Source organism: Protopterus annectens, chromosome 5.part0, assembly GCF_019279795.1.
Source record: "Protopterus annectens isolate FY-2018-M chromosome 5.part0, PAN1.0, whole genome shotgun sequence".
Taxonomy (NCBI): domain Eukaryota; kingdom Metazoa; phylum Chordata; order Ceratodontiformes; family Protopteridae; genus Protopterus; species Protopterus annectens.
Window position 1 is genome coordinate 514,311,458 of NC_056735.1, and position 13,029 is coordinate 514,324,486.

Here is a 13,029-nt window from a genome sequence, read left to right on the forward strand (position 1 = left end):
CTAGCTTGACTTTTTTTTTTTTTTTGTAGTTTACAGATATAGGTACATAAAGAATGGTTAACTGCCTGCTGGCTTTAGAAATGAATTATTTTCCAGGTAAAACTCATGTCATACTATACTGCTAGAAGGGTAGCAGACTACACTGACCATAACAGAGTACTGCACTCAGATGTGTTATGTAGTTTAAAAAACTGCACACAGATGGCAAAATAAAGTTACTGATCTGAAAATGAGACCTCTTTAAGTGGTCAGTAAACAAACTTGCCAAATATAGGTGTTTTCTGAAATGTGACACATGTTAAAATTCAGAGTTCCCACTGCTATTATCTGAATTACCTGGGAGCTGTTCTGTCAGGAAAAAAAGAAATAAAAAAATAACACTGCTACTTGTATAGAATTGCTGGTCATTATCAAAAGAAAAAAAGAACTGAAATATTGTTAATAAATATATAATTAATCTAACAATATCTTTCTACTGGAGTAATGTGGCACTATTCCCAGACTCAATAACCAAGAAGAGAAAAACTGGGACCACAAAGTTTTATGTAATCTATCACTTTCTGCTGCTCTAACGTCAGCAGACACTGCCCTTCCTCATGTTTAGTGTAGATGCCTTTACTGGAATTTCTAATGTCTATCCAGTAAATGGATTGTGTTTTTCTGAAGTTGCCAAATCAGCTCCAGGCATATACCATCATAAAATCACGAGTGAGCTAAAGAACATAGATGTCAACAATTCTACTAATACACACAGCAGATACCTCCAAACATAAAGAAGGCATTACATTCAGTTAAATGGGATTTGACTTCCCTCAGTTTAGTTTCAACCCACTTCATGCTACCCTTCAAAGCTGCTATCTCCAAATTAACTCTGGTTTAGAATAAGGTACTCCCTGAACACCTGTACTTGATACATAGTCTCTGTGGCACAATGTTTACCAAACTTCTAGTGTAACCCAGTCTGGTTTCATTTCTCTGTTTTTCACTGATATAGCTGCAAAAGCTATTCCATCTTACCTAATCCCTTTCTTTAGTTTTGTTTCCTCACTGTATTTAGCCTAAATGATGACTGTCACCAAACTTTTCTTTCCTCGCTCATTGTTTTCATCGGTTCTTTCTACCTTTTCTATGTTCCCTAGAGATCTATCCTATGCTACATCAAGACAAAACCTTGTGAAGCCTCATATACTACATATGGTCCTCTCAAATGTTAGCTGACATAGTTTTAGACTAAATGCACTAAGACCTAAATGCCAATAGAGGCTAAACCCCTTGAAGTATGGTCTAAAATGCAAAACTTAAAGAAGCTGTGAATTAAGGACCAAGCGACTATGGCACAAATGTCTACAGTGAAGGCATTATCTAGCTCTAGACAGTCAACAGGTAATAATCATCTAGGAAATACTTTGATTAACCACTGCAGTGCATGTGACATCTTACCCAGAACGAATGAGACAAACAACTGGTGAACAGGTAATAATCATCTAGGAAATACTTTGCTTAACCACTGCAGTGCATGTGACATCTTACCCAGAACAAATGAGACAAACAACTGGTCAACAGTTAATAATCATCTAAGAAATACTTTGATTAACCACTGCAGTGCATGTGACATCTTACCCAGAACAAATGAGACAAACAACTGGTCTATCTGCCTCATCGCTGGCCTTAGGCATAGGCCAACTAGGCGGCCACTCCAGTATGGGCACTTTTCCAGTATTTATTTGGTGTAGGTAGACCATGATGGGGGCACCAGGTGATGTGTGAGGGGTGTCGTGGAGCCCTTTTGCCTAGGGCACCAGTTGAACTAAGGCCGCTCCTGATCTGCCTGAACCCATGAACATTCTTTTGAAGAAACTGAGCTAACAGTGTGCATTCAAGATATAAAAGGCTCTTTCAACCCTAACCTCTGTCTTTGGGGAAAAGCACAGACAAATGGACTAGTTTAAAGGCAGGCAGAAAGCACACACAACAGAATACTATATAAAAACAAAGCCAACTATCTTTATAAATGTCTTTTGAAATTCAGAATCTGTACTGCAGACTTATGCATTATTCTAATGCTTTACAGGAAATAAACCATGTATAGGATATTAAAGAAATTTACCTTTTTGCATATATTCTAGCCTGATCTAATCAAAAGAATAGAAGGGGACAGACTGAAAATAAAAATCAAGTCACAATTCAAACAGTTTTGAGTTTCTGCTAATAAGACATTTATTTCAGTTGCTGCATAACTTTATACCATTGTCTGTAAAAGCAGTTTCCATCACTCACTCACTTACCTAGAACAGTGAGTTCTGCTACTTCGCTTTCGCGTTCACCAACCATGTTGGTACCCACGCACACGTACTTGCCAGCATCACTCTTCCGAGTATAAGTTATCATGAGTTTCCCTCCACGGATCTAAATAAACAAAAAAAGGAAAATGTCAAAAAATGTTTAAGAAAAATGCAAAATAGTGAAGTTTACGGTATGGTGTTCACAATAATGGGGAAAATATAGTATGAAAAGCAAGACCAGTTAGATATAAACAGTTTTACAGTCAGTTTTATTTACTTTGTGAATGGATTATTCTGAAATGTCAATGAAGCTGTTAAAAGAATAACAAAAAAAATAAGAGCTCCAGCTTTGGAGCTCACACAGCTGAAGAAAAAGTTCAAGGAAATGAATGGAAACTCTGTCCTACAACTGCCTTACAAATTCACGCTTAGATTTCCCCACATGCATAGGATTTAAGGAAATAAACATTACAACAGTATGTGCCAGGCTCGACTTAATCAGTAGTTATCCACCTGACCTAATTATTGTAGTAATCCTGTTAACCTACAATGTTTAGAATCGAATACATCGGTAATACACATTAACATTTCTAGTGTCAGACATACAAAAAACAAGGTGTGAGATGTAAGGATTTGCTGCTACCAAACATTCTGGACAAAATAGAACACAAGGCTGAATGCAACATTATCAAACTAAAAGACAGTACAGTACAAGTTGGGAAGATACCATGTCATATAAGAAAAATTAGCACTTAACTGGAGCATGTCGACCTCAAGCTTGCTTTTTACACTCTAAAGATATGACTTAGTGCCCTGGGCTTGCACCATAATGCAAGTAGAACCAAATCAAAACTAAACAAGAAACTAACATTAAACAACTGCAAAATAAAGTTGAATATGCCATATAAAACAGGTATGCCTTCAGGGCAACTTTTAAAGCCTTCCAAAGTGGTTCATTCTAGAAACATGCAAAGAAGTGAATACCTCTGGAGCAGAGTCAGGTAAGAAAGAGCGCTCAATCCAAATAACTACAACTGCACCTTGGAAAGTATTAGCAACATCCAGTTAGCCAATAATAGCAACTACATCAACTGAAGGGCTACTAACAGCTCTTCTAAACAGGCGAGATATACGTCATGCAGTGTAATCTGCTTATGTACCAAAACCTTGTATATCAAACTGATAGCCACAAGGAGCCATTGTAGTCTCCAAGGCATACTGCACCCTCTTAAAACAGCTAAGGTTAACACCAGTAAGCCCAAAAAAAAGTGATGCAGAACAGGAAAGCATTATTTTCCTCTGCCCCGAGGCCACTTTTGTCCCACCAAGCCCATTAACCTTGCATATTGATGGTGATGGTAAGGTTGAAAACTTGCAGAAAGGCCAGTAACAAATGCAGCTGAAACCAGAAGATTTCCAGAACCCAACTGCTGCTGCTCTTGCACTAAGCATGCTTCTCAGGCAAGGAACTGTGAGATGACTGAGTTAGTCGATTCATAACCTGACCAAATATATATATATATATATATATATATATATATATATATATATATATATATACCCTTAAGTCTGGATTGGTAGGCATTGTTCTACTGGCTGCCACAGGGGCACCAAATGCTGTTGGGAAGAACTTGTAGTAGAGATAAAGTCGTTACCTATCTTCTGTGCATTTCCAAACTGTGAAGTTTGAATTACTTATCTGAATCACATTTTATCACACTACTATGTTTGCAAGATACCAACATTTTTAATTGCAGTATCTATATATCTATACACACACATATGAACACATATTTTTTTTGTTTTATTTTTTCTTATCATGGGTCTTTGTACTGCCTTAAACATAGCTGCACCCATTTTCCCTTTCAGCTGCCACAGCAACATAAGCCCCCTGAGCATGCTGAATGGCTGTGGCATTCCCTCTTAAGCATTTCTGATAGCATTATGCTTTTTTTTTCTCCTGACAGCACTTCCTTCCTGCAAATGCAATTTCATCCCAACAGAACCATCTTCTTACTTCTAAGTTTCATCCAACACAGACCTACACCTTTCCATAACATCTCCCCAAGAGAAAGCACTGTCATCTGCAAGCTCTTATTCATTTATCAAGGTGATCAAATTGAGGTATTCAAACCTCCTTCATGCATTACAGTAGCCACCGTTTGGCATCTAAAGATAGCACATTTTCCTTCACCATTCCACCATCGGTCAAAGTCTCTCCATTACTCTCCTGTTCTACCATCTTGGACCTTCTTTCTGCCTTCAGTGCCTTCTACTAAAAAGAGGAGAGGAGAGGAATCTCCCTACAGCCCTGGCCAGAATTCATCTAACCATTATGAATACCACCCTTTGGTCTTCCCTGAAAAAGGGCCATAGGCCTAGTGGGACTAACTAGGTTAAAAAGCATACATAAATAAATAAATAAAACACACTACAGGATTGCACACACACACACACACACACACACACACACACACACACACACACACACACACACACACACACACACACACACAAATTCAAGTTGGAGGAATGTTACTTAACCTACAGCACATCTTCAAGACTGGAAGAATACTGAATTATCAGTTAGAAAAACACATATATACAGGAAAGATGTACAGACTCCACAAATGAAGCACTATGGCAAAGAACCAAATGAGAGAACCAATCACTGTGAGGCTGTAACACTAACCATTGTACCACTGTGCTGCCCAATCTAAGATGGCTGCATTATCCAAGACAGCAACATTTATTTCAACAAAGATGCGGCAGTCCTTAAAGTAGACCTCAAAAACAAATAAATAGTTTTCCGAGTTTCATCTCCAATAATGATAAGAACAGGCAGAAGAGTTGTCAAGCAATTGTTTACAGCCAGGAAGTGTACAACAGTCAACAATGCCGAGCTAATATGATTTACAAATCCTACAGACTTGTGCTCAGAAGCCAAAATCTAGCTCATGAAAAATGATTTTGTGATGATGTTTTGGAATAAAACCTAGCATGCTTACACTCCAACAATTTCTTTGAACCACAGATTGTCAAAACCGCATGCTCTTACATTGTGCAAGATGGTGGTGCACTACAATGACTCGTTTTACTTTTTCTGACTGCAGTAATACTATGGAGTCGTTAAGTGAAAGTTTGGGGTTCTGGGAAGTCAAATTCTCGAGATGGGTGTTGAAGGGATGTTTGCCTACTACAAAAAAAAAGTTTCTTCTTTATCTGTTATCAAGTTACACTTCTTGATATTCAAGAATCAAAAAAACATGAATCACTGTAGAATGGAACACAGCAAAGTGTACGACTGACCGCTATCCCCAACTCCTTCAGGCTTTACATCCTTGGCAATCATCTCATTTTTTAAGAAAAAACTCTGCACTCTTCAATTTTATCTCAGAAACTTTATATATTACACTTTTTTAGTTCAGCATCAGTTCCACAAAGGATTCCAGTCCTCACCATGTTAACCAATAAGGTTTCCATTTAGAAATCAAGGTAATTCTACAGCTGTCAATACTGCAATCGCAGTGCATTTACTTCAAGTTATACATTAGCCCACCTCATCTCAAGCCAAAATGCTTTCCTGACCGCCCTGCTCAAAAAAGCATCTCAACAGTTCAACATCAGAACAAAATAACAGCATAACTAAAAACAGGTAAGCCACAAAATGCCACCTTCAAGACCATATAATGTACTCATGATGGACAGCTTTCTACCGCTCTCTAAAGACACATAAGGTCATCTACATACAAAACTTATTGCTGACTTATCATGTGACATACTCTGGTTTCTGGCAGTTCGACATTCATTCAGTTGCATTTAAAATCTAAGTTTAGCTCAACATAAATTGGAAAATCGTTTTTACAGAAATTCTCTTCCAAGTCCAGTAATGACACTCACATAAAAGAAAGCGTCAATCAGGCCAACTTTGATTGCAAATAAAATGTAACTATATAATAAATATATTTATGAAGCAGCTACTTCTGCAGCCAGTTTTGATGGGTGTATATCTATTTTGCAATTGACAAATTGGTTACAGCTGAATTACTCTCGTCCTCAACATTAAATATATGTGGACAAACACAGCCTAGCAGAATCTACATTATTTAATCTTTACAGCAATATTATACATATAAATAATGGGGTTTCAACAGTATTTTACAAATTACTTATTGGGTCAGGCTTCAACAGTATTTTACAAGTTACTTACTGGGTTTAGTTAATAAGGGCATAATTGCAAGAGTTTTCTATATTTCTAACTAAAACAAGAGAGGAAAAATGCATTATACCAATGAAAAAACATGTTACTGGTGGCACACTTCGATGATGTTTCAAAAAACAAAAGAAAAAAATAAATACAACTAAATAACAGCTTAAATCCTAGTGCAGCATCACACTCCGTGTTTTAATATGCTATAAATCAGTCAGGATCAAGGTCTTCAGCAGGTCCACATCTGGAATTCTCCTTTGAAAATCATCACTAAATGCTTTTAAATTATCCATACATGTCAGACACTTTACCTTCTGAACTTGCCAACCTGAGGGGTCTGCCGTTCAGCTACTCTGTAACTTATTTATTAAAGCTGAACACCACTCCAGAGTGCAGCTGTCAGAAGCATGAGGGTCATACACATTATCATGATAACACTACACATGTTTAATTACTGATGCCTTTAAATGTGTCTCACTTAACTAAGTTTCTTCCGGTTTAGGTTTTGGATGTGTATTTAAAAGTTACTAACCTACCAAATGTGACTATAGAAGAGGCAATAGCGCAAACAAAATTTTTTTTTCCAAATGTTACAACTCTCTGTGGGATGCTCTCTGTTTGCTGGCACTCCCGTGGGCACTAAAAGGTTAAGTAGTATCATTTGTTTTTCGTCTGGGTTATAACCTATGTATGTTTAAATTGCCAAGAAATATTTCAACTGTCACACATAATCAATTAAGTGACAGATTTACTATTGACTTTTACAAAAACAAATGTAGCAACCTACCACCTGCAAACATCTGGACTCTGCTAAAACTTTATTGTCTTGCTTGCTATTTTTTTCCACCATACCACTTTTTCTAAACATCTAATAAAGAATTAAATTTTGCTGCACAGAAAAAATGAAAAATTCAAACACAACTGAGACTCTCTCATGTATCATATGCTTTAAGAAAAAATGGACTGAATAGTAATTTTAGGACAATATGAACATTTGATCTGTGTCCATGTTGAACTTAAACAAAGAACAGAGAAGGCAGGAACTACAGAAAGAAAAATGCTTAAGGAAACTAAAACTTGATTATCCCAGGAGGCGTCACCCAGAAACATCACACTAATTTTTTTAAACTGATGTAGGGAAAACAGTGAGGCTTAAAAACAGCTTTAAAATTTGTTCTTACCTTCTTCTGGGACTCGAATCTTCACTTATCAAATCAATTTGCTTTATCTGATTAAAACTACTTGTTTCTTTGAAAGCACTACTTTCTGAATTTTACTGAATGCAAGTGACCGCTTGATGCCTGTCTCCCTTTAAAGCTGCCTAATTTTCTCACTTTGAGAGCACTCACCTGGGGCAGATATTAGGACCCATTATTTTATTGCTAAAAGATGTAAATCAATATCAGGGAAGAGAGGTGGAGAGAAAGGAGGTATTCTGGTATCAAAGACTTTTGTTTAAAAATTCTGGTCCACTGCTACTCATTAAGAAACTAATTACTTTGTTATTGATTCTGTGATGCGTAAACAAATACGATTTGCAATTCAATGCATTCCACTACCATTTGAAGACAATGGGCTGATTAAGGAAACCAGACTGGAAAAATAAAAAGATAAACGTATCACAAATGGAGCAACAAATTATTTCAGACCTGAAACAGTTACTGGGAACACTGAAATGAGGGTTAATATCATATGCAAGTTATATATTCTAGTAAACATAGGCACAATTAAAAAATCTAACTGTCCCCAAAGTGTAAACATTTTTATAAATAGCTGGACCACCTGCATATAAGCATACATTTGCAATGTTATTTACGCACTGTAAAAACAGACGTCCACTTTAACATTACCCAATGAACAGATGTACATTTTTAAATGTTTAGAAGATCCAACATATGGTTGCTACAGAAGAACTTGGAAATGCAAATGCAGACATCTCTCTCCAGAATTATAATTACTTGTAGATGTAACAGAACCAAATATGGAACAAAAAATATTCCAAACCAGCATTTCTGCTGCAGTTAGACTGATTACTGTTTCAAATGCATTTCACAGAAAATGCATTCTAAAACTGATAGCCATCATTATATTTAACAGCCTGAAATCAGATTACTTGGACATGAGGAGGATATAGACAATGTGTGCATCAGTGGTCGATGAATGCACAATTCTGGAGTCAATGATGCTTAGCGTAATCAACATTTTGGCAGAATCTTGAAATATTATAAAATGTAAACAAATACAATGATTTACACACTGGACTGCTGACAAATCATAAAGGTACTGCACCTGTGGCAGGAGTAAACAACTTCAGAACACTGTTCATTTAAACAGATTGCCATGGGCTGTAATGTTACTGATGTAAATACACATGATAATTTATTTCATTTTTTGTTTTCTTTAATTTTATGGTAATTTTGTGTACAGAGGCACAGCACTGATCAGAAATGACCAACTGCAAACTCAGAAAATAATTCATTATTTGAAACGCAGATACATAAAATGAATGCATCAAAGTGAAAAGAAAAGATATAGTCCTAAGCAAAGTACAATAAAATAATTTCATTACTGTAAAATAAGAAGTCTCTCAGTCATCTCTACACATACGTGATTGCACAGTTGCTCATCTTATTTTGTTGGCTCCCACACCTCCCCTCACCAAGAAAAAGACATCTTGGCCTCTTCCACTTCCTGCAACCATCCTTGCATCTTCCTTACTCTGATGTTGTTGATGTTGTTGTGTCTTTCGGCTTTTCCCGGTTAGGGAACGCCACAGCGGAACTTCGGTCTGTTAATTATTGGCAGTAGATTTTTACATGCCGAGTTGTCAGCCCTGACGCACAACCTTCAACGAAGCTACGCCCATTCATGCATGTCTCCACACAGAAGACGCTTTAGCTGAGACGGAACGGGACAAGGTCTTACTGCGAGGCGACAGTGATTCATCTCGAAATCATGAAACAACTTTGTTGGGTCATTAATGTTAATTTAGTACAAACTTTTCTATGCTTTACATCAACCTCTAAAAGCTGTTACTGGCAATTCAATGCAACCACCTTGATAGCCTACAATTTATTTTCCTATAAAACCCAGAATAATTTTACTATATCTACTCCACTACTTGAAAAATTTTCTGGTGCATCTTCCTTCAGGATGTAACTGTCTTATTCCTTTATCTTGGCCTTGAAAAGACCACCTCTACTTAAAGATTAGTGTCATTTTAGCAGGCTTCACCTATAATTTTTCATTTTTATGCACCACACAGTTCTCTGTATGCGTCAGGAACCCTCCTCTGAAGTATCCCATGATCATAATTATCTGAACATTCATCTTCTGTTTGTTGTGTCAAGCCACTCATATTGCCATTGGAAGAAAAGTCTGGAAAGACATTCATCATTTTCTGCAGTTTCTGCAATCTGCTGCAGCATTATCTCCTGTGAACTCTAGAACAAGAGGTGTAGGACAGTACAGCTGTGTAAGTATACGTCACCAAACTGGTACAGGTTTGAGTAGAGTTACTGTTGCCGTATAATTTATTATCCATGGATATTAACCATTCAGAGGCGCCAGAATTACTTGACCTCTCATGGTAGGAAAGGAGGTGAGTGCTGTACTGCACTGGGATGCCCAGAAGTTATGGAAGTCAAAAGAAAAAGTTGTCAACTTGATATTTATTCCCCGTTTTCCTAGGGCTGCCATAATAAAACAGCACTGCACCGTAATACTTCCAGTCAGTATGCAATTCATATTATTTTAACTGCTGCAGAGTAGATAACAAAAGTGAATATGCCACCATTGTTCCTTCCTTCTATACTCTGACAAATGTCTGCTTCTGACACCTTTCTGATTTACAGAACAGTAATCCTTCTACTGCCGTACCATCATAAATAAATATTTTTTAGTTTGTCACTATATTGCAATACAGCTATCATTCTGTAACATCTTTTGAAAGTAATTCTGACTGATATGCAAACAAGCACACTAGCGTTGTCACCTCACAGCAAGAGGTTCTCCCGTTCGATTCTCGGCTGGAGCACCTTCTGTGTGGAGTCTGCATGTCCTCCCAGCGGTCGAGTGGTGTTTGAAAGACATGTGTAAATGGGCATGCCTTCGTTGAAGGTTGGGCATTGAGCTGGCACCTCAGCACCGTTAAAATCTACTGCCAATCATTAGCGGACCGGAGTTCCACTGTGGCGAACCCTAACCAGGAAAAGCCAAAAGAAAAATAACAACAACACTACCCGACATCTGTTTTAAGATCAGTATCAGGAAGTGTATTACTGCTTCTAGGTATGACGGATGCGCACATTAAATCTGCTGTACTACATGAGATGATGAGATTAAAACCTATTTCCACACCAATAAAGCACAACCCGCTTACTGCCAGCAATAGTGGGTTTCCACAAAGGACATGCTGCTCGTGGAGTAAATCCAACAAGATGAGCATCCCACCCCCCAAATTCAGAAATAAGAAAAGAAAGGGACACAAGCCTGGATGTCTGACAGAATAACCAGGTTCAAACAAACTGTAAAAACCTAAATTATATGACAACTTTCAAAAAACTTTTAAGTCACAAAAGCGTGGACATACACAGCTAATAAGCAAGACAGATAAATAAGTCATTTTAGCATACACTGTAGTGGGGAAGAAGAAACATACTTGATAAAAAGGAAGGTGGTAACATTTTGAAACAGACACACACACACACACACACACACACACACAAAGAAAATAAAGCATACACATTGAAGTGGAGAAGAAGATACTTAAGGCAATCTCACTCTGGAAAATAAAGCATTTGTTTTTTAAGCAAGCCACACAGAGTTTTACTCTCTTACTCTTTGCTATAACACTGTCTGCAAAATTAGGATGGATAAGTTATTTATACCAATATGTAAATTGATATAAACAAGAAAGAAGAAAAATGTACTCTGATGCAAAGAAAGATGACAAATATCCAAATTTTGAACTGCAACCTAATGCAATATTTTTCACTAACACACATTTTAAATACTTGGGAGTGTATTCAGTTTGACACTGTGATGATATGTTCAGTCTCCTGTTTATATACTGTACTTTTTCCAAGCTCATCATATAAATATCATGAAAGAGTTAATTAAAAAAAATCATTCCATTTAGATGTTTATTATGACCTTAAGTGAGAACAGCAGTGATACAAAATCCTGAGTACTTGTTTCATTTATTATGACTATATTTTGAGGAAATCCTTGATGTCAGGGTTGGAAGCTCAAATAAAACCTCATCAGAATAATTGCCCATCACCACAGAGCCTTTTATTGCAACTTTCCACAGATCTGCAACAGCTCCCCTACCCCCACCCTGATAAAAACACATAATTACCTCATTGCCCCTACCACATAAGCCATCAAACCTTGGCTCTCCACCACAGTTTTGCTCAAAACACTTTCATTACAGGCTAATGCCTCAGAAAAGGCCTGGCTCTCCCGGACCACATCATAATGAGTCTGGGCTCCATATGAAGACTTGCAGACACACTTCTCGTATAAGACAGCTTTCTTGGATGCATTTCAGTAAAAGCAGAGGAACCATTCCAACTTTAAAGTTCATGGAAACAAGATTTAAAAAAAAAAAAACTGTTGCCTGCCAGTTCATTTGAAAGGTGGTGTAAGTGTGTGGTTAAAGATTAGAACAGTACATGCCGAGATGTGAGCAAAGAATCACTTGATTAAGGAAATGCTGCTTTTTTCTTGCCTGCCTCTGTTGCATTTATGTTCACACCCTCTGAAAGAATATCAAAATTAAATTTTAAACCTTACAAAATGCCCTTACCAGAATATTCTAATCTATGCTGTTTCTGCTCTCACTGCTGTCTCCTAATTACTGCAAGCAGTGAAAGACCACTTGGATTATCTCTATAAATACCTTACTGCTGAATAAGCCAGAAACAGTACTGTTTTGCATTTAGTTTACCAACATCTGTATTCCAATTCCACAATCCGAATTCTCCATCATCCTTCCATTTAATCATTTTATCTAAATATACTGAATTATCTTTCCTAGCAGTTTATGTTGTTCACACTAAAACTAATGTTTGCTCAGCAGTGATACAGGCTGCCATGTGCTAACCCCAGATTGGTTTGATTGCTAGCAGTAAAAGATAAGGTGCCTGAAGTACTGTCACAGTTTTCCATATCATGTCTCTAAATGTGCTGAAAAAGAATGGCTTTGTTTAATGCACTGTATACACATCTAGTATAACCTCAATCACAGCTTTGAGTTAAAAGAAAGAGAAAGAATGTACTTTATTGGAAATAGAAGACAGGCCTCAAAAACATTCTAGTACTCGCACTGTCAGATGTACTTTTTCTATCGTCACTGCTATTCTAGAAACATAAGTTCAAGTAACAGCACCTAACAATGCAGTTTTTTATCTGTTGTTGCTTCCCCCACCCCCAATCAAATAATCTGGGTCCTGCTCTTCTAGGATAACATCAGCTTGGGCAACACGTAATCTCAGGTACAGACTGGGTCCTGCCTTCACCTGACATATGCAG

The 13,029-nt window shown here is 37.3% G+C and overlaps 1 protein-coding gene across 3 annotated transcripts in view; it reads right to left on the minus strand.

The window, feature by feature from the left end:
- The window catches only part of ROBO1 (roundabout guidance receptor 1), a 1,916,411-nt gene that overhangs the window by 379,014 nt on the left and 1,524,368 nt on the right, over positions 1–13,029 (minus strand). For all 3 annotated transcript variants that reach the window (XM_044072442.1, XM_044072441.1, XM_044072443.1), the window contains exon 4: positions 2,286–2,406. In XM_044072442.1, coding sequence (XP_043928377.1) covers positions 2,286–2,406 — 121 coding nt within the window. The remainder of the gene's footprint in view (positions 1–2,285; positions 2,407–13,029) is intronic.